The sequence below is a fragment of the Rhinolophus hipposideros genome (genome assembly GCF_964194185.1).
Source record: "Rhinolophus hipposideros genome assembly, chromosome: 3".
Lineage (NCBI taxonomy): Eukaryota > Metazoa > Chordata > Mammalia > Chiroptera > Rhinolophidae > Rhinolophus > Rhinolophus hipposideros.
In genome coordinates, this window is record NC_138049.1 from 97,042,654 (window position 1) to 97,064,548 (window position 21,895).

Sequence of the window (21,895 nt, forward strand, 5' to 3'; positions counted from 1 at the left end):
ACTTAATTCCTGGGCCCACCCCCAAGGTTCCTGATTCAGTAGGCAAGGTGAGGCCCGAGGATTTGCCTTTTTAACAAGCTCCCAGATGCTGCAGATGCTGGCCCAGGGACCACAGGTGGACTGGAGGCCAAGGTAGCGTGGAAGAAAAACTCTTTGGAACGAAGGAGATCAAGGACCTGTGAGGCCAGAGTGTGGGGTGAACCAGCTCTCCTCCTAGAGGCGAAAGACTCTGCTGACGCTTGGAGACACTTGGTGACGTCACCAGTGAACAAGGGCAACAAGAATGAGTACATGGAGGGGTCCAGTCAGATGTGGCTTCGGAGGGACTGGCATTTCTGAGGCAGAAGAAAGAAAAGGTGGAGGCAACGATGAAGAACGAGGAGGAAACTAGCCCTATTCTCCCGACCCTGAGGGATGTGGGAGAAAAATTCATCAGCACTTGAAAGGATGACAGAGGCAGTGTGGTTCTATCATTGGGAATGGCAAGGAAACTAAACAACTTTGAGAGATTAGAGACGAATGCAGGCAGAAAGCTTTGCTAGAGGAGGTCAGACCTAGAGATATACAAAACAATTCAGGGGTGCACATGCAATGGGAGACACGCAGTGTTGCCCCTGAGACTACAAGACTCACTGGTAGGACTGCCCCTAAAAATCTTCTAGAAAAATCATTGATCCAGGTGTTCTGCTTGCTTGGAGGTGTCATTTTTATGTTACATTAAAATAAGCATGTGTATATAATTGACTCAAAAACCAATGTGCATGAACCTTTCCTCTAAAAGTAAGAGACTTCAGAGATATGTTAAGCCATGCTCCCAGACCCTACTCACATGTTCACATTTAGGAAAAAACAATAGGTCTTGGGTGAAGGGTGGGTGTTGGAGGGAAGTATTTGTACTTTAAACTGGAAAATGAGAAGCTTCCAAGACTCCAGTGTGATCTGTGATGGATCTAAAGATAAACGTGCTGCGGACTGAGTTAGGCTGGGGACAGATCTGCTCACCTGGTACCCTTCACATCACAGATTCTGCTGCTTCTCATTGGACCATGTGGAGGAGCAAGCCCCAGCTCCCCACCAAATCCTATTTTATGGGCTAGGAGTTGGTCTTGCGTCCTCTGTGGACTTCTGAGTCTCCCGTGTCTCCAAGATGGTCCTCTCTGGAGCTGTGTGGCACCCAACTAAAGGCTCAGGGAGTATGTATGAGATGGGAGGGTCTCAGCCTGTTCCCAACTGTCTTCACTCCAGCCTCCCACTGCCTACCTCTCAGTGCCCCCTTTTCAGAATCTGCTGGGTGGCTTAGATGAACAGGAGGGGTCAGACTGGGGGAGCTTAGCAGGCTGGACGTCAGACCTTCCAGGGGACTCTTCTAATGATCTTAGGGCGCTTAGCTGGCCTGGTCCCGCCCCCTTGTCGCCGACCCCCTACACTGCCCGTCATGTTCAGTTGTCCAGGAGATGACGAAGAAGGTGGCTGAGCAAAGGAAAGGGAGGAAGAAGACCCTAACCTAAGGAATCAATCAGCAGAAGCCCGGGGAAGAGGCACCGACGCTTGGTCTGTAACATTCCTGGGGGCAAAGATGGGGCAGCAGTTCAGCTGGGAGAAGGTGAAGACGGAGGGTGAGATGGACGTGGCAGAGCTCCAGGAGTGGTACAAGAAGTTCGTGGTGGAGTGTCCCAGCGGCACACTCTTCATGCATGAGTTTAAACGTTTCTTCAAGGTCACAGGCAACGAGGAGGCCACCCAGTATGTAGAGGGCATGTTCCGAGCCTTCGACAAGAATGGGGTAAGGCCCTCAGAAGGGGAGGACTGGTGGCCGGTCCACCTGGCACATTTCCCCTCCTTGAGTGAAAGGATCATCCCTGTTGGGGGCTCCCAGCCCCCCAGTCCTCCTGCTCTTCTTTTCTCTCCATTTCCCTCTCACCTTTTCTCTAAAACTCTTCTCTCTCTCCCCCATCTTTCTGCCTCTTCCCATCTTCTCTTCCCTCCTCCCCGTCTCTGTGCTTTCGTCTGACTCTCCGTCTCTCTTCTTCCTGAGAGCTGAAGGTAGGCTCGGCAGAAGGGCACACAGGCCAGTCTCTCTGTGTATTTCAGCCAGGGCTCTGTAGCCCCAGGACCTGGTTTCTCCCCCTCTAGAGCCCCTGCCACTCTAACAATAAGGAGCAAAGGAGCTGTCCCAAATAGGATGAGCTATCTTGGCATAGATCATGAGCTCGCCCTTTTGACTCTCTGAGTTGTGGAAGATTCCATGACGCCATTCAACCACAGGGTTTCTTTAAGCCCTCCAAGGACACCAGCAGCTAAGATAATACATTTTGTAAATGTGCACCTAGAAATTGAATTTAAAAATTGAAACTTCTTCATTACTTAAGGTCATCCAGTGCGGCACTTCTGTAATGCTTTACCCCATTAGGGTTGCCTCAAATACCTATTTCAGCTCTCAGATAAGAGGAGTGGGTTGACCTAGATAATTAATCATAACAAAGCCTCAGCACCCCACTTCTCTGTGCATGGAGAACTTCACTTTCTAGGCTGAATCACAGGAATGCCTCGTCGGGTCTGACCTGGTCCTGGTACCAGTCAGTGCCTATCTCCTCAGCACGGGTTGGGGGCTGGGACGGTGGGGGCAGCGTCTTCAGTGTAACAGAAACCTCCTTGGAGATGAACCCTATAAACTCCCTCTCAGGGCACAGAGTGGGCAGAGCTCCCAAAGCTCCTCCTTTCCTCAGTCTCTGAGTCAGCAGCAGCCCTGCAAGGGAGCCAGCAGAGTTTGTTACTTCAAATTAAATGATGAGAAAACTAGAGCAAAAGGATATGAATTGATTTGCCCAAGTCCTGACTCCAGCCAAGTGCACCTGCCCAGAAATAAGTTTGTTTTCTGGAGGAGAGAAAATGATTTTTTTAAAAAAAACTTATTGTCATAAATATATCAATCTTCCCCATTTTCATCTAGAAATCCAATGTAACAATTCAGGGTCTCCAAAAGAGATTATTAAGTCCCTAGGCATAATATAGCTGTACCCCTTATCTCGTCGTACAAATTAGCATATACATTAATCAATGGCTTTTTTTCCTTTCTTTATAACTTTTATTTTGATAGGATTTCAAATTTACACAAAGTTGCAAGAATAGTACAAGTAACGACCATGTACAATTTATCCAATTGCATTACTTGCTTTATCATTCTCTCTCTCTCTCTCTCTCTATATATATATATATGTGTGTGTGTGTGTGTATATATATATATATACACATACATATATATATATTTCTTTTTTAAGAGAAAGTTGGAGACATCACACCTTTTTTACCCCTAAGTATTTCAGTGTGTTTCTCCTAAGAACAAGGACATTCTTTTAAATAACTTAATACAACCATCAAAATCAGGAAATTTACCACTGATACAGTTCTACTACCTAATTGACAATCCACATTCAAGTTTGGTCAGTTTGTCCTGACAATGTCCTTCAGTGCTTTTTTTTTTTTTTTTTTGGTCTGATGATGCATTACATTTTCTTGTTCTCTCTCCTTAGTCTTTAATTTGAACTCTTTAATCTCCGCTTTTCTTTGTCTTTTCTAATCCTGACATTTTTGAAGACTGCCAATTATTTGGGCTTGTCCAGTGTTGTCTTGTGATTAGATTCGGGTTTTACACTTCTAGCAAAAATGCCATAGAAGTGACATTTGTCCTCAGTACATCACGTCAAGGGGCACACGATGTTGGTTTGTCCCGTTACTGGGGCGATTAACGTCATCATTTGGTCACGTGGTGTTGGCCATGTTTCTCTTCACTGTAAAGTTACTATTCTTCCTTTGTAATCAATAAGCATCTTATGGGGGGTACTTTCAGACGAAGTAAATATCCTGTTGCTCATCAAATTTTCATCTACTAGGTTTGGCATCCATTGATAATTTTCTAACTCCACCATCCCTTCTTTATTTATTAGCTGACATTCTACTGGAAGGAAGAGCTTTCCTAGAAGGTGTGTGTGGGGACAAAGCCCCCCAAAAAAACAGTTTCCAGGCTCTCGGCCTCACATAGAAAGGTGCTGGCTCGGGTAGTAAATGGCCATCAACTGTGATCAGATGGCCATCAGCTGTGGCTAGTTGGCCGTCAGCTGTAACCCGTAAGCCATTGGCCACTAATATAACGGCTAAGGCTATGCTAGCAAAAAGGATGGGGGCTAGCAAGAGCGGATTGCAGAGAGGTGGATGCCGCCGGTGAGAATATAGTGCTATGACTCCCCTACTTATGGCTCCGTGGGTGTTCCTTTTTGGCCTTACCGTGTCCTGCGTTCTTACGTGGGGAGCGGGAGCAGAGACCCCGCCGGAAGCCCCGCACGACAAATGGCGCAGCGAACAGGGTCCCCTGCATGACAGTGTGTTAAGTTCCTCTGTCAGGGATTGAGCCTTCTTTCTTTTCTCTTCCCACTTAGTCTCTCTCTCCAAACCCACACCTAACTCCACTTTCCACCTTGACAACTTTTTTTAAGGAGAGCACAGCTCACAGTGGCCCATGTGGGGATTGAACCGGCCACCTTGATGTTATCAGCACTACGCTCTAACCAACTGAGCTAACCGGCCACCCCAACCACCTTGACAATTTTTATATCAGCCAGTCTCATTTCTGGGCAACTGGTCTGAGATTTCTGGGGCAAATAAAATAAAAAGAGCTCATAGATCTAGCTCACATGCCAAAATCTGGGGTGATGAAAACAGAGGTTTGCTTGGGAGGAACATCTCGTCTCTGCTGCTACTCTCCCTTGTAACACTCCTCTCTGGTGGTTGCCCTGAGACGCACTGGAATGGAAGAAAAGGGAGAATGAAGCCCAAATGTCATTTGGGATCCTTATGTAACTTGTGTTGGGGCCAGGATGGTGCACAAATGCCCAATTCAGGGAGAAACAGGGCAGATAATCCCACAGAGTAGATCACACACCTGTCGCTTCTGCTCTTACTCTGGAGTAGATAGAGATGTTTCCATCACCTTGGGCCTCTGTGGGTAATTAAGGGCGGGCACACAACTGATGAGCGTAGTGCCGGCTGGAAGCTTCCCAGAAATGGTCCTGGGGTTTGCGGTAACCTCATAGGTGAGCTCACTTGTCAGGAAGGGGCTACTCTAGAATGTGCATCTTGTAAGGCAAAGGTGTGGGGACAGAGTCCCAGAGAGCAGTTTCCAGGCTCTCAGCCTCACGTGGAAAGGTGCTGGCTCTGGTAGTAGATGGCCATCAGCTGTGATCAGATGGCCATCAGCTGTTATCAGTTAGCCATTAGCCACTAATATAACTGCCGTGGTTATGCTAGCAAGTGCAATTACTATTAGCAAAAGGGTTGATGGGGGACAGAGAAGCGGATGGCGGATTGCAGCTAGCATGTGCAGTTAGCAAGCGTGGATGGCAGATTGCGGATCCTGTAGATCCTAATTCCTGTGTCTCACCCGGCCGCCAGGAGACTGGGGTGCAAGAAGACCCCCTGTTGGGGTACTAGCGGATGTTTGCTTTTGTCTCAACCAGCCGCCATCGAGACTATAGTGATATGACTCCTCTGTCTATCGCTCCGTTGTTGTTCCTTTTTGGCCTCTCCATATCCTGCATTCTTGTTCTTGAGCATTACAGAGGGATTGTAGAGGAGGAGGAAACTTTCCTCTACTCTCAAGTTTCTTGTGGCTGATCTAATAATCAAATAGACATGAGCTGGATTAACAAGAGAAAATAACCAAGTTTTAATACATGCATACATATGGCAACCCCATATACGTGAGAGAGTCAGAGACCCCCACATGCACAGAGGTTCAGAGACAGAAAGGGAACATGGGTATATGAGACATTCTGAGCTAGGATTGAGGTAAGGTGTCTTGGGGGCGTCAAAGGGTCATTGCAGGATGGTAGGAAGAGCAGATGTGTGTTACATAAACATTTGCCCTGCCCTATAGACAGGTCAAAAGAGGTTATCTCTGATAATTTCTTATTATAGACAAGACCCCTAATTCAAGTTCTTCTAGGTAGTTAAGGGAGGGGCAGAAGTTTCTCTTGAGCCCGTGGCTAACACTGCCTTTAGTTGAAAATAATCCACATACCACAGAAGCACATCGTGGGGTGGTTTCTTCTGAATTTCCACAGGATCATTGTGGAAAGTGCATCATACTGAGAGAGGATATTGTGAGAAGGTTCCAGACAAAGAATGGAGGAGAATCCAGAGATCTAGAGAGCAGGGATTTGCCAGTGGTTTTGTTTTTGTTGTTATTGTTGTTGTTTTTGTTTCTTTCCCCTTAATGCTAGACACCAGGCTCATTTTTTAGACCATGATAGTCTAAAGTCTTGAGTGGAATAAGAAAGTTCTCCCCACTTGATGAATTAAAGAAGACAAGTAGCTTGGAAGGCTCTGCCTTAGGCAATTTATTCGACCTCTGAGTCTCAGGTTCCTCACCCATTAAATGGGGATAAGAGACCTGAGAGAGATGAGGTATGTAAAATAGATGGTCCCTACCAGCCACTTTTTTTTTTAACTTTTATTTATTTAAGTGTGTTTTTCCAGGACCCATCAGCTCCAAGTCAAGTAATTGTTTCAATCTAGTGGAGGGCGCAGCTCACAGTGGCCCATGTGGGGATCGAACCGGCAATGTTGTTGTTAAGAGCACCGCTCTAACCAACTAAGCTATCCAGCCATCCCCTACATTTCCTTATTCAACTCTTATTTAAAAAGAAACATATGAGCTATTTTTAGTAAGCTTAATAAATCACAATTACTAATGACAATAGCCTTTTAAAGAACCACCAATCATTACATTGCATGCCTTAAACTTACACAATGCTCCTTAAAAGGCTATTTGCAATCAATCTCAGGAAAGCTGGGTGAAAAAACTGGAAACAAGTCAAATAACCTGTGAGTGAATGGAAAACGGACTAGGGACCATTCAGTCAGTGGGGTACTACTCAGCCATAAAAAGGGAAGGAACTTGGATGAATATCCAGGGCATTGTGCTGTGTGGGGGAAAAAAACAATCTTAAAGGTTACATACTGTATGATTCTATTTCTATTCCATTTTCAAAGTGAAACTATTACAGTGATGAAGAACAGATCAGTGGTTGCCAAGTGATATAGTTGGGAGAATGATGAAACTATTAAGAGGTAACACGAGAGAGTTGTGTTGATAGTTACTCATATCTACGCATGTGATAAAATTTCATGAAAGTATATATCCACAAAAACAGTGCATTAAAGACGAGTGGGGGTGGGGGGAGGAACAAACAACCACTGATAGCATCTAACCTAAAGAAATTATTGCAGATGTAAGAAAAAATATAGTATATGCCCGAAGAGGTTCATTAGTTAAAGTAAAATATTAAAACAAGGTTCTGCAAGAAGGACTGCCCAGTACCCCTCAAAAAAATGATTTTAAATAATTTTGCAGACATGGGACATTTAAAAAGAAAAAAAATCCAGGAAACGAAACTAAAGCTACAGTCTGACCTCAATTAAGTAAATACATAGTGGGGGGTGTGGAGGGCCAGAAGGAATTATATAAAAGATGCTGAATGAAACACTTCAGGAGCTGAGGTAGCCTCATTTTATTTTCTTCTTGGTTTTTCCTTAGGCTTTTTTTGCGATGTCCCTCATTTTCTGCCATGTTTTCCTATTGGCTCACACCTTGCTCACACAGGCACCCCTATCTCGGGCTGCGTCTCCGAGTGGCCTGACCCAGTGGGACAGTGGTGCTCTGAGCCAGCAATGTCATTTCTGATTACAGTCATTGGAATGACAGACACTCTCGGAGGAGCCGATAACTCAGGTTTTGGATTTGAAGAGGTATTCCCCACCCTGAAATACGTGAGGTCACGAGGTGTATGTGGGAACAGCTTGTGAAGGTCCGAGACCCTGGCTGGACAGACCCACTGCAGCCACCACCACCAGCCTCTCACGTCAAATTCCTCTGGAATCAAAGCTTGGTCACCCCCTACTCCTTGTTTACTGCTTTGGGAATAATGGTCGCTGTCCCATTTCTGTTTGAGGAAGGTCTCGTTTCTTGGTCAGAGACACCTTAGAAGTGGACTTTGCCCTTTCTCCATCCTCTGGCCAGTGAACACCTGAGCTCTGACCCCTGCCTTCCTGGGGGGGGGGGTGCAGGCCTGGTCTTCAATTGAATGTCCACTTGGGCATAGAGGTGAGTGGGGATTGGAGCCACCTCCCTGTCCACCTGCCCTTAGGCTCAGAGCAAACAAATGTGCAAAGGAATCTTTCAATGGGAACACTGCTTTCTAATCTCCTTTCAAAACTACCTTGATTTCAAATCCAGATTAAGTCGATCATTTAGTCATTGATTCATAAATATTTATAAGACCCCGGTTCTGGGCATGAGTGGCACTGTGTTAGACGTGAAATAGAAACAGAACCAATGTAAACCACTCTCTTTTCTCCAGAAGCATATCATGTAGCTAGAGAATGCGACATACGAAACAGACAACAATGCCAGAGTAAGTCCCAAACTGTGCAGAGTAGGTAGCAGGAGCTGTGAATGTTAGAAGAGGGAGAGAGAGAACCCTATGGCTGACATGGGCCAGGAAGGAAGGCTTCCAGGAGGAGGGGGTCCGTGAGCTGAGCCTTGAAGGACGGGTAGGATTGGGTGATCATGGAGACTGGGGAAGGATGCCAGGATGGAGAACAGCACGAGCAAAGAGTCAGAGGCCATATGGGTTGCAAGGAAGTGGCGAAAGCCTGAGTTTGTAGGGAAGGATGGCCCAGAGTAGGGCACATACCTGCACTCTGGACAGGTGGGGCAGTGGGCAGGAGGGGGCTCACAGCTCCCACTCCCCATGCAGGACAACACCATCGACTTCCTGGAGTATGTGGCAGCCCTGAACCTGGTGCTGAGGGGCACCCTGGAGCACAAGCTGAAGTGGACCTTCAAGATCTACGACAAGGACCGCAATGGCTGTATCGACCGCCTGGAGCTGCTTGACATTGTGGAGGCCAGTGTCTGCCCGTGGGGCCCGCACCTGGGGCTCTGAGGGCTGAAGCAGGGGCTCCCGGGGCTGGGGTTCTGGAGGAGGCCCTGAAGTCAGAGTGTGCTTTCTGACCATGGCTAGAAATCAGATACAAAGAGATAACAAAAAAATGCCCATGTGTTTGCAAAACACTTCTAAATACGCTATGAATCAAAGAAATAATCTCTCTCTCTCTCTCTCTCTCTCTCTCTCTCTCTCTCTTCTCTCTCTCTCTCTCTCTCTCTCTCTCTCTCTCTCTCTCTCTCTCTCTCTCTCTCGCACTCAAACTGTTGTGAACTGAAACTGAATCTAATGCAAACATAACGTAACAAAACTTGTGGAATGCAGCTAAAGCTGGGCTTGCAGAAACAAATACATAGCCTCAAAATGTATTTATTAGAAAATAAGAGAGGAGGAAAATCAATGATCTAAGAAATCATCTCAAGAAATTAAAAAAAGGACCGGCCCAGTGGCTCAGGTGGTTGGAGCGGTGTTCCTAACATCAAGGTCGCCGGTTCGATTCCCACATGGGCCAGTGAGCTGCGCCCTCTACAGCTAAGATTACGAACAACAGCTCTCCCTGGAGCTGGGCTGTCGTGAGCAACCGGAGGTTGGCGTAAGATGCTGTGTGCTGCCATGAGCAGCCGGCAGAGAGCGTCCAGTCTAGGAACTATGCTTAATCCTCATGTTTGTGTGTCTCGTCCCCATTTCACTTCACAAATATTGCCTCACTGGGACAGGGAACAGGGCAAAGGAGAAACCTGTTCTTCCCGATCCCATCTAGTCCAAACACCTGAATCTCCCGTGATCTGATTTCACACACATAGACACACACATCCATAAATGCACTAAATTCTCTTTTCCTCTCCGAATCTCTATTTTCCTCTGTAAAGTGCAGTTTAGACCATCACAGATACATCCCTCATTAGCGGTTTTAGGCTTCAGCTCTGGCGCTTACAGTGGAAACGCCCATGACATTGGGGTGGGGCGGTATGTGGGGTCGGGGAGTCCTCATTTGGAACTAGGCCAATGGGACCCTGAGAGAATAGCCTTAGGACAGGTCAGTTTTGATTTGGATCTGGGTCCTGTGGTCCTCAGATGCACAGCCTGCAGGGGACGCAGGGCTGAGGAACATGGGTGGAGGGGGCGGGGTGGAGTTTGCAGGATCCCATCAATGCCTCTGGGTTTTCTCTGGCAGGCGATTTACAAGCTGAAGAAAGCCTGCAGGGTGGAGATGGACGCTGAGCAGCAAGGCCAGCTGCTCACGCCCGAGGAGGTCGTGGACAGGATCTTCCTTCTGGTGGATGAGAATGGAGATGGTAACAGGGGCAGAGATGGTGGCCCACTCCATAGCACCCCCGCTTCCTGGCCATGTGACCTTGGGCAGAGCTCTCCTCTTCTTAACTGGTGTCCTCATCTGTGAACTGGGTGTGGAGAGAACTAAATGAAATTACAAAGGGGGACACTAGCATGTGATGTCTGTAAGAGTGATTACAACTCCTATTGGAGTTGCTGATGGAGGCCAGGCAAGCATAGCGGAAGAGTAGGGGCTCTGGAGTCAGGCAGACAGGATGATACATGTAACCTCTCAGCTTGGTCTCAGTTTCCTCATCTGGAAAATGGGGATAATGATGCTGAGAGGAATAAAAGGAGCAATGTATTTAAGTACCAGGTATAGGGTAGGCCTCCATTAAGGCTACTGGGGCTCTCCTTCCTGTAGCTTGATGCATAGCCCCAAGGCTGTGCAGGGAGGGAGCTATTTGGGAACACACCCAGAAGACCCCTGAGGAACATTTCAAAGGTACCATGGGCAAAAGCAAAACTTTAATTACTTTGCAAAGAAAGCCCCTTAAAGGAACCCTTGTAGGTGTCAGGAGATTCCTGAAGAATCAGAGAATTGACAGGCCCCAAGCTTAGACCCCGAGGCTGCAGGCTTGTTTGGATAAGAGCTGTAGGCGCACCCTTGTCTCTTCTTGCCCCCAACCTCATTTCTTCCGTTCTCCTCCATGACTGTCTCTCCTACCCCTTGCTCAGGCCGGCTGTCTCTGAATGAGTTCATTGAAGGGGCCCGACGTGACAAGTGGGTGATGGAGATGCTGCAGATGGATGTGAATCCCGGTGGCTGGATCTCTCAGCAGAGGCGGAAAAGTGCCATGTTCTGAGGGGTCTGGGACCCTGGGAGCCCTGCAGGAGTCCACCGACCCCCCCACCCCAAGACTCTGGGCTCACCAGTTTTCGGAGTAGTGGGAGGGACCCTGGCTCAGCCTGCTTAGGCCCACACTTATCCTGGAGCCCTGTGAAGGGGGTGGGGTTGCATGGGGAGGGGGAGGGGTTATTGGTCTGAAGCTGTCAACAGGGCACAGTCCGTTGGCAGGATTTACTAGGGTGGTGAAGGGAATGGCTTACTCACCCCCTCCAGCTGCCTCTGGGAGAACTATGCCTTGGCTGGGTGGTTGTGGGACTCCCACAAATTCCTACGTGGCTCTTAGCTGGAAGCAGGGGCAAACGGAGAGGCGGGGTCCCATAGACCAAATTAACAACGAGGGCGCCCACAGAGTGTGAAGCAGTGTGGTAGAAGGCGGGGGCTGGAAGGTGGTGAGTCTGAAGAAAAGGTGGTGGGCTGGATAATAATTACATCCCCCCAGGATCCTGATGAGTGTTCATGGGAGGATGGAGGGATCCTCCCCACTAAGTTGTCACCACCAATGGTGTCAACAAGGGAAAGCAACAAAAAATCAGGCTGTGGACTCCTGCCCTTGGAGGGGTCAGCTGCCCTTAAAGGGGCTGCTTCAGCTCTGCCCTGGAACTGCTCCCCCAGCGCCTGCTTCCACCTGCCCACCCCTCTTCTCCCCATCCAGACCTCCCCCATCCCCCACATTCTCCTCTCCAATCCCCTCCCCAGCATGGACCTTCCACGCTTTCCAGCCACAAGCTGAACCATGTCTTCTTCACAGATGGAAAAACCTTCCCTCTGTCTCTGGGGGACAGTTGGGGGCTTGACGACCTGGGTTTGAGGTCAGGTTTTGCCTCCAACTTCTATGTGACCCAAGACAGCCACTTCTCTGCCCCGACTTTGGGTACCTCCTCTACACAGTGAGCAGGTTGGACTAGACTAGCAGTTTTCAGGTTATTATTTTTTTAGATGTGGACTTATTTTTGTTATACAAACTGTTGTGTGCAACCCCAACTTAGAAACTAGATTAAAAGGGAGCCGCTCTGGTTGAAGGGGGGCTGAGCAACTCAGACCCCTCCCACCTCTGGAGCCAGAGGCACCTCTGAAAACACAAATTAAAAACCAGGGTCCTGGACCAGTGTCACCCCTGTGAGACCATTTAAAGTGGCACTTGGAAAAACACTTGTTTTACGTTGAATAGCTATGTTTTCATGTTGATGTATGAAAAATAAAACTAAGTTTGTTGAACCTGTGATTTCATAGGTATGGTATTCATATAAAAAGGTTCCTTTAGGAATAAATTTTGGGTAAAAATTCGTTGATGAAAAAAAGTAAGAATCCAGATATGCCCTGAAACATGAAGGTTGTATGTAAATGAGGTTGGGGAAGTGTTGTCTTTATTCTATGCGGATACCCTCCCAATGCTGACCTTCAGGATTTCCCAAGAGGCAGTCACCAAGAGAAGGAGCAGAAATGTCCACTCCCTGCTTTTCCACGTTGCCCCCGGCATTGACCTCCACTGCCTCTCCATTTGCCCTCAGACCCTGGCTGGCTTCCCAGTCTGAGGCGGTCCAAGAGATGGACAGGGTGGGGGTGAGCAAAGCCCACCCTCTCATCTCTCCAGGAGGCTCTCTGCAACCTGGGGCTTCACTCCCCTTTCCCCTTTTTCTCCTTCCCACTCTGGATTTTTATTTATCCCCCGCACTCCCTCACACCCAGCTGAGGTGAAAACTCAAAGCCCAGAAGAAAGAGCATCTTTGAAAAAATGGGCACAGCTGCCCTAGCCTCTGTCTCTCCTCAGGTTCTTAGACAGGTATTCCTAAAGTTGGGGTGTACAAAGAGTGGGGATGATGCCCCCCCCCGAAGCAGACTGCTCCACTCCCTAACTGATGTCAGGTGTCACTGCAGTAAGAGGGATTTCGGTGAGACCAAGGATGGTCAGGTCACATGCAATGAGTCACAGACATGTGGGAAACCACACAGCACCATATGTCACCCAGGGGCCAGCAGGGGACGTATGGGGGTGTTGTGCAGTCACTTCTGAATAAATAAGGATTTCCTTGGGATAAAGGAGGACTTTCTACAGTACCACCCCACCTTCTCTCACATTTTGGCCGACATCCAATTGAAACGGACCCTCCCAGAGTGAATGACCAGGCATGAATACACGCACCATGCCTGGTCATTCAGCCATGATTCAGAGCTGTACTGCCATCCAAACAGTCTTTGTCTCCTTAGTAACACTGTAACTTTTTGAAGGAGTCTATTTTTTTCCTATAACTGAAGCCCTGGGAGATGCTCCCTAAAAATGGACATGTTGACCCCTTATTATTTCAAATTTGGTAAAATGTAAATCCTAAGAGATACCCTCAATTTGCAACTAAGAAAGCTCCTCCCCACTTTACACAGCCCCTACATGTAACACAGATACATCACGTAGAATGTACCTCCAATCTCCCACACACGTCACCTTCTTCTCCACGTACAACCCCCAACTCCTCTTTCATGTTCAACGTCAAGGATCAGCTCCGGGAGGCAGTGTCTGAGTCAGACTCGCTCACCGGTCCCTGTGCTCTTACAGGAATCCATTCATAGCTTCTTTCAGCATATTTTATTATAATGATGCTTAGCCTGTGAGTTCCTTGAGGATGAGAATGGTCCTCTTTGCACATCTGACATCTAGCATTAGTACATAGTAGGTGTTCAATAAATGCTTGTTAAATGGTAAGAACGAATCAATGTGAACCACACAGGTAGGCTCTGATGTCCTGGGGCTCCTTGCAATACCCGGATGGAAGCTGCGGCCACAGGATCTGTAGGATTCCATCAGAGTCCCCGGAAAGCCCATCTCTGCTTCAAGGGCTTCCATGTCTACAAGAGAGTGGGACTGGAGAAGCTGGGGGAGGGGCCAGAAGGGGCATGAGAGGAGCCTGAGGGCAGAGGGATGCTGAGGAGTGTCCCTAGCAGGGAGCACTCACCATGGCTGAGTCACCCAGAGGGATCAGATACCATCCTTCACCATCCCCAGCTTTGGATTCCTACCCTTCTGCTGCCACCGTGCACCCCAAAGAGGCGAGCTGAGCCTTTGAGTCCAGGAGACTCTATCTAGGATTAAAGCAACAATGGCGACTCCAGCACCACCAAACACCCCCTCCCCAACACAGAAGCATGGTGGGGGTGGTGGGCTCAGCCAGCTGCCTCAGCGGCCCCAGCGCCAGCCCCCTCCTCATCTTGCTCGCAGTTCTGGAGCCTGCGCACAATGCTGGTAAGGTCCAGGCTTCGTGTCAGTGTGTCCAGGAGCGTCTGGTCCTTCTGGATGCCCTCCATGAACTCCTCCAGGGACAGTTCCCCTGGGAGAGAGAAAGGGAGTCGGGTGTCCATGTCTACCTGGTAGCGTTAGACCAGGGCCCAGAGCTGAGTCTGTCGAGGGGGACAGGCCAACGCCAGGAGAGGTGGCTGTGAATGGGCAGGCAAAGGAGCCAGAGACGGGTCCAAGGATCCCTAAAATCCAGCGCTGTGGCTGCAGCCCTACACCCTGGTGACCCCTCCCCTGGGGATCCTCACCCCCAACCCCGGGCTCCTCACCATCCCCATTGATATCGATCTTGGAAAACACGGTGTCTGTGAACTCCTCGGCACTCATGGTGGAGTCGCTGCAGGGGTTAATGGCTCGGATGGCCTGCAGGGAAGAGGTGAGAGGACTCGTCCTAATTTGGTCTCAGGGTGGGAGTGGAGGCAGTAAGAGCTCTTCTGGCTCCCAGCCTGAGTAGGGCCGAGGTGGCCCGAACAGCAGAGCACGCGGTAGAGGCAGAGCTAGGACTTACCAGCTTGTACAGTCTCTAGGTACAGATGAAGAAACTGAGGCCCAGAGAAGGAAAGGAACGTGGCCCGGGTCACGCACGTGGTGAGGGTCAGAGCTTCCAACCCCTTCATTCCATCCTGTCCCCTTCTGAGATTGCAGTTCCATCCCCTGAACCCAACCTCTGGGCTCTCGGATGCTTGTGGGGCTCTGCCCCCGGCCCCGCCCCCACCCCACCCCCCACCCCCCACCCCCCCCACCCCCACCCCCCCACCCCTCCCCACCCCCCCCCCGCCCGACCCTCTGCACCTGGAGTTACCCGGATGATGGTGAGCAGCTCATTGCGGTCAATACATCCATTGCCATCCACGTCGTAGAGCTTGAAATACCAGCGCAACTTCTGTTCCACCTTCCCCTTGAGAACGAGGCTGAGGGCCGCCACATACTCCATGAAGTCGATGTAGCCGTCCTGGGCGGGGGCGGGGCGAGGCCACCTTGAGCCCAGTCCCGGCCCCGCCCCACGACCCTCCCCCTTGATGCCCACCCCCATCTGCCCGGCGCCCTGCATTCCAGACCCTGCCTGCCCCAGAGCCTGCTGATCAAAGTTGATAAACTAACTCCCACTCGGTTATAAATGTCTGATGCTATCTCTTCACAGGCATTTAGGTTCTAGCTGTCACTGGTCTGCTTTCCTGTTTCTCAGACTTGAGCCCTTCCAGTTGCATGAAGGTGCTTGTAGGTGGGAGGAGAGAAGCCGAATTCCCAGGGATGGGGGTGTGGTTTGGAGGAGTTTTTCAAAGATGGGGAAAGGGCAGAAGGTCGTTGTGGAGGGAAGGAGAGCCTTTCTCATTCTTTATTCTTCGAATTATATTCAGCACCGACTACGTGCAGGGTTAAGGGGGCAAGTTTGAATCCTGGTTTCACCTTCTCAAAGCTGTGGAATCTGGGACAAAGGACTCAAATATGTCTCTGGCCCTCGATTTTTTCATCTATAATAATTACGATGGTACCTACGTCTATGGGATTGTCAAGGGATTAAATGAGCTCATGTATGTAAAGCACTCAACACTGCCTGGTATACAGTAAGTACTCAATAAACGTTAGCTATTATTACTGCTATTACTATTATTATAAAGAGACCACTATGCCATCATCATGTGTATTCAGCAACAACACATCTGGACAGGACATTGTAGAATCACAGAATAGCAGCACCCAACTTTGCTAGGGTCAGAGCAGGAGAGGGGCTTAAGGTGGCTTCCTGAGGGAGGTAATGCCCTCATTCAGTCCTGGAGGGGTTGGCCACGGGGGACATTCCTGTGGGATATTTCTCCAGGTGTCCTGCAAATGTTTACTGGCTGACCCTCTGCTCGGCCCTGTCAGCCCTACCACTGGGGTCAGGGAAGCAGGGAGCACAGGCTGCCTCTGCCCAGTCCCCCCCCACACACACACACACAAGCCCCGGTGAGGCTGGGAGAGGGAAGCCTGTGTCTTGCAAAGAGGCTGAGCACCTGAACTCGGAATCCAGTCCCTGTTCCTCCACTTACAACCATGACTTTGGAACTGGGAAGTTACCATGAGGCAGATTTTGGGTCCGCGTGAGCTCTTTAACAGGCAGAGTTGCCCCTGTGGAAGGGCCAGCCTCATGCAATAATGAGCTCTCTGTCAATGAGGGTGTGCAAGCAGAAGCTAGAGGACTGCTATTAGGGATGTGGCAGTGGCTGGGCAGGGTGGCCTCTGAGCTCTGGTTCCGTGCTGGTCTTTGGCCCGAGGCAGGGCCTTCACCACTCTGAGCCCCACAGTGGGTATCATGATCATAACAAACACTTACATGGTGCTTTCCCATGTTCAAGGGCTTTGGCACACACCTTAGCTCATTCAATCCTTGCCCAACCCACTTCCCAGAACCGTCGTCAGACTGGAGCAAGGTCCCTGTGCAATAATGCTGAGAAGCAAGGAAACTGCCAAGGAGTTTTCCTCAGGGCGGGGGACACAGAGTGAGGATATTTTTGCTTTTCATTTTTTACCTTCCTGTACTGTTGGAAATTTTTACAATGAAGGAGCTGTATTGCTTTTGTAATTTTTTTTTAACGACTAAAAAAGAGCTTTGGAAAAGTTATGGGTTTTTGTGCCAGAAAGACCTAAACCACTTCTTAGGACACTTCTTGAACAAGTCACGAGGCCTCTTTGAGGTGCAGTTTCCTTAGTTGTAAAATGGAAACGACATTACGTGCTTTTCAAGATTGTGGTATGGATTAGATTCAGGACCAATACCACAATACTATAACAATACTAACTTGCTTCCTGTGCGGAGTGTTTTATTCGCTTTACTCGTTTAATCTCACAAGCACCCCTAGGAGGTGGGTATTAATATTTTTGGTCCCATTTTCAGATGAAAAGCTCAAGTTGAGAGAAGTTAGGCCATGCAGCTAACAAATGACAAAGACTTGCCCAGAAACTGAGTCTCTATCCTATACGAGATTTACTTTGATTAGGGGCACCTGGGGGACTACCAGGCATAGCCAAAACCAGGCAAAACTTCGAAGCAAGCAGAGCATATGCTTGTCCCCCAGGTCACACTCCCACTCCCACTGCTGTACCCCTCCCCTCCAAGCCTGCCCAGTTCCCTAGGATACAGCTCTCTTCTAACTTAGGAGCTGGCAAATATTTGTTTCTGCAAAGGACCAGATAGCAAATATTTCAGTTTTGACAATATGTAAACGAATGGGTGTGGTATGTTCTAATAAAACTATTTATAAAATTGGCCCCTAAGCCATCGTTTACACACCCCTGTTTTTTTGTTGTTGTTGTTAATGTTTTTACCTTTTATTTTGAAACAAGTTTAGATTTTCTAAGGAGTTGCAAAGGTTGTACAGAGCTCGCACATGCCAATCACTCAGCTTTGCCTAATGTAAATATCTCTCATAACCAGGGTTCATTTATCAAAACTAAGAAAATTAACATTGGTAAATATTATTAACTTAAACTACAGACTTTACTCCGACTCCACCAGTTACCCCAGTAATGCCCTTTCTCTAATCCAGGATCCAATCCAGGGTACCACATAGCCTTTAGGTCACATGCATTTTTTTTTTTTTTTAGTTTTATTTTATTTTATTTTTACATCCCTCACACCGTGAACCCCCTCCCCCCATCCACCACCACGCCGACCTCACACCGAGCCATCACATTATACACATAAAATTATAGTTGGCATTCATTAATGTCCAGCCTCTGTACACACCCGTTTTAACTCCTCTCTGTCTCAGAACGTCCCAGTCCTGTGTGCCATCGCCTAGCCAGTCTGCTAAAGTGCTCTGTACTCATGACAATGGATAGAGGCGACGATGCCCCAGGTGATTTATATCATGGTGTCTATGAGGCACTTTAGATGTTACAAAGATGCTCTTCATTTAAATAAACATATATTTAAATTAATGTGTATTATGAAATATAAAACCAGCCCATAAACTCCTGATTTCTCATATATTCATTGATTCATATAACAAATATCTATTAAGCACCTACTGTGTTCCAGGCACTGTTTTAGGTGCTGAAGATGCAATAATGAACGAGACACAACAAGCCCTGCCCTCGTAGAGCTCACATTCCAGCAGGGAGACAGACAATCAACATAGTGGCCAAATGTTATTCAGTATCATGTATTAGGAGATGAGACGTGCTTGGGGGGAGGAGGGGACTAGGAATGCAGGGATAGAGGCTAGTCCCTTTTAAATAGAGTTTAAACCAGGAGATCAGGGCAGGTATCAGTGGGAAGGAGACATTTGAGCAGAGCCAAGCAGAATTCTGGAGGAGGAGGGTCCCAGGCAGCACCGAGGCCCTGAGGTGGGGGAATGTGTGGCATAATCGAGGAAGTCAGGTTTGGGACAGTACAGGTGCTGTACAAAAATTGAAGAGATGGCATATGAATGACTCAGGTTAGGCTAATACAAGGTTGGTGGGTTGCCCCTCCCTGGTGTCATATGTGTGACTTTAGAGGCTCTCTGTAGACCTGTCTTGATCCAAAGGGTTTCTTTAGCAGGTGAGAAGCTAAGCTATTTGGGTACATCTGGGTATAAGGTGCTGAGGCTCTTCCCCCTCCTGTTCAGCAATCATTGCTGCTTCTGGAGGATTTGGGGGGTCCAGCCTGCTGGCGCCATCCCTTCTGGTCTCCCTCCCTCCAGCTCCAGGACGCTGCTCCCTGCTCCCCCTGCAGGAAAGCCCTCTGACACTGACCTTGAGGCTGGGACTCTAAGCCCATAATCTGCTTTGGCCCCTTGACCCCGAATAGTAGCAAGTTTTAAATAGCTTCTGAGCCCCAGCTTTCCCTAGAAACCTCGCCTACAATGGAGTTTGGACCTCCGGGCAGTGAGGGGAGTCTGGAAATCTCTGGGCAGCCTCTTCCCGGCTTGCGGTGAACACATGGCAGCACACCATGATGTCTTCATCTTTCGAGTGAGCGCCAGCTGGGTGGGGATCAGACAAGGGGCGGGGAGGGGGGGCAGACAGGGTTGTGGGTCTGGGTTCTTCCACCACTTCGCCTTGACTAAATTGTTCCAAATAAATGGAAACGTTTGCTATTGAAAACCAACAACTATCTTAGCTAATGCTCCCGACATCCATGGCAGATACATCCATGGTGAATAAGTGGAGGCTGAGGGGAGAGAATGGGCTCAAGGTCACCCAGCTGATGAAAAGCAGGGGTCCAAACTCACAGTTCCTAACTCCTCTTTCAGTGCCCCCTCTAGCTTATCTAGCGGTCGTCATCCAATGCGTCCAGGGGAGATATATTTGACCTCTCGCAGACCTTTCCACCCACTTGAGAAAAGGGGAACTGAGGTTACTGGGTATTTTGGAGTTGGAGTAGCCTGGATTCCTCGGTGACCAGGCCACCCTGCCTATGCCCAGGTCTAATATCCACAGAGCGCGATGGGTGACCCAAGGAATGCAGGCCTGCATATCCCAGACCAGCCCGGGCTGGAGCCTCCTCACCCTGCTCTGTACTCTCCACTCCTCCTTCTGCGTCCTTGTGAGCATTTAGGGGCCTGTGCAAAAGCGCAACTTACAATGCCAAGCACTCATTAGGGGCTCAATGACTGTCTTGTAAGGGCTCACACCTGCTCTGGAGTAAACCGAAATGTGCGTGGAGGAGAGACAGAGGGAGCCATTCGTTTCTGGTTGTGGGTCCACTCACTGCAGAACTCTTTCTTCCCCTGGAGAGTGAGGGCAGGGATGGGGTCCGAGTGCCTAATTCACAGTGGGCGCTCAATGAACGTGAGATCCATGAAATCCCTAATGTCGACACTCAGCCTCCCCAATAAACAAAGGGCTGTGTAAATGAAGTCACTCCGCCAGCAGACACTGCTGTTCTCACACCGGCTCCTCCTCACCCCTACACTGGTCAGATGTCCCCAGGTGTCCCTCCAGCACTCCCCACCCAGATCCCTGCTCACGTTATTGAAGTCAAAGGTCTCAAACATCTGCTCCACATACTGGCTGGTTGACGGGCTCAGGTTCTTGAGGCCAAAGATCTGGCGGAATTCATAGAGGGTGAGCTGGCCGGAGGGGCACTCGGTCATGAACTTCTTGTACCACTGGTGGCACTCGGTGCTGCTCAGCTCCTCCACTGACTTACCCTCCATCACGTTGCCCATTGCCCAGGCCAGCAGGAAGCCGAGGCCCAAGATGGACAAGTACTGTGCCCCGCTGTTCCCTGCACAAGGGAGACTTGGCTTTTTAGAACTGGGCCCTCCTCACTCACGGGCCCGAGTTCTCCAGATCTGAACAAGAAAGGGCCTGAGGAATCAGTGCAGGGAAACTTCAGGAGGAGGTAAGCAGAAGGGAGAAGGTGATGGGGGCTGTACAAGCTTACACCCAAATCCAGGGGATGACAGAGAACCAGTGTTACATGTCCTCACTAAATCCTTGCAGCCAATGGGACTACTCCCTGGGAAAGAGGAGTGAAAATAGAACAAAGCTTAGAGGAGCAGAGGCCCAGGATTACAGCTTTGAGCTAATAGGTGAGAGGATTTTCTTATCCAGGTTGTAGTCTCCTTATCGCTTGTGACCAGGACAGAGTGGGGGGCCAGCCAACGGCTGTTCTGATCCTGTGACCTCTACTCCCTTCTCCTCCTGTTTTGAGTGGGTTCTCAACGTTTCTGGTTTCTCTCTCAGACGCAGGATGGAGGTGCATATGAGACAGACGATGGTTCCTCTTCCAGAGCTGGGCCAGCTGTGGGCTCTTCACAGGGATGCTATGTACAGTCATGCAGGCTGTGCACTCCACTTGGCCATAACAACCAAGGGGTTCTAATCACACCATGGACAATTAACATCTGAGAGCACCTGGGTGATGCAGTGTGTGTGGGCTTCCAAGACGAGTCCTGAGCACTCAGAGGAACCCCTCCTACATAAACCTGCACAAGTACACATACCCATACAGATACACAATCACTGGTCCTGTTCTGAACACATTCTCATATTCCCAGAGATTGCATCTTTCCCATCCTGGGAGGCTTGAATTCAGCCCTGCATCTGATTCCGAACCTGACACCATCACCTCCCCGGGGCATGGGAATAGGGGCCATTGAGTGTGTGCCTAGTGTGTGAGAGAGAGAGCTGGCACATATGTGCATGGGTGAGCTGCTACCTGGTGTTCCTGGAATGCTCCCAGGCCAAGCCTAGGGGCCTGTCTATGCAGCAACAGCTTTCTCTGACCCGCAGTGGAATGTTTTCCGGCCATAGACTTTCAGGTTGGTTTATTTATGGAACCAACATCTAGGTGCACTTAAGCTGGATAATACTGGGAAAGCCCAGAGCTAGCACTCATTCATTCTGCCTCTTCCCCTGATTTCCCTTCCTCCTTTACATGTGGACCATGCCAAGTCCCCTACTTTGGCCAGAGGGAACCACTACCCACATTTCTGCTTTCCGAGCAGACACTTG

The 21,895-nt window shown here is 49.1% G+C and overlaps 2 protein-coding genes across 2 annotated transcripts; one reads left to right on the plus strand and one right to left on the minus strand.

The window, feature by feature from the left end:
- Positions 1-1,576: 1,576 nt before the first annotated feature.
- GUCA1B (guanylate cyclase activator 1B) lies at positions 1,577-11,140 on the plus strand (the record flags this gene model as incomplete). Its single annotated transcript, XM_081036731.1, has 4 exons — positions 1,577-1,783; positions 8,814-8,963; positions 10,177-10,297; positions 11,013-11,140. The coding sequence occupies 4 exons, from the start codon at positions 1,577-1,579 to the stop codon at positions 11,138-11,140; spliced, it is 606 nt and encodes a 201-aa protein (XP_080892857.1).
- Positions 11,141-14,337: 3,197 nt separating this feature from the next.
- Positions 14,338-20,604, minus strand: LOC308496022 (guanylyl cyclase-activating protein 1; the record flags this gene model as incomplete). The annotated part of the gene is made up of 4 exons (XM_081044558.1): positions 14,338-14,501; positions 14,737-14,830; positions 15,270-15,419; positions 20,404-20,604. 4 exons carry the CDS (start codon positions 20,602-20,604, stop codon positions 14,338-14,340), a joined length of 609 nt encoding a protein of 202 aa, XP_080900684.1.
- Positions 20,605-21,895: the final 1,291 nt, after the last annotated feature.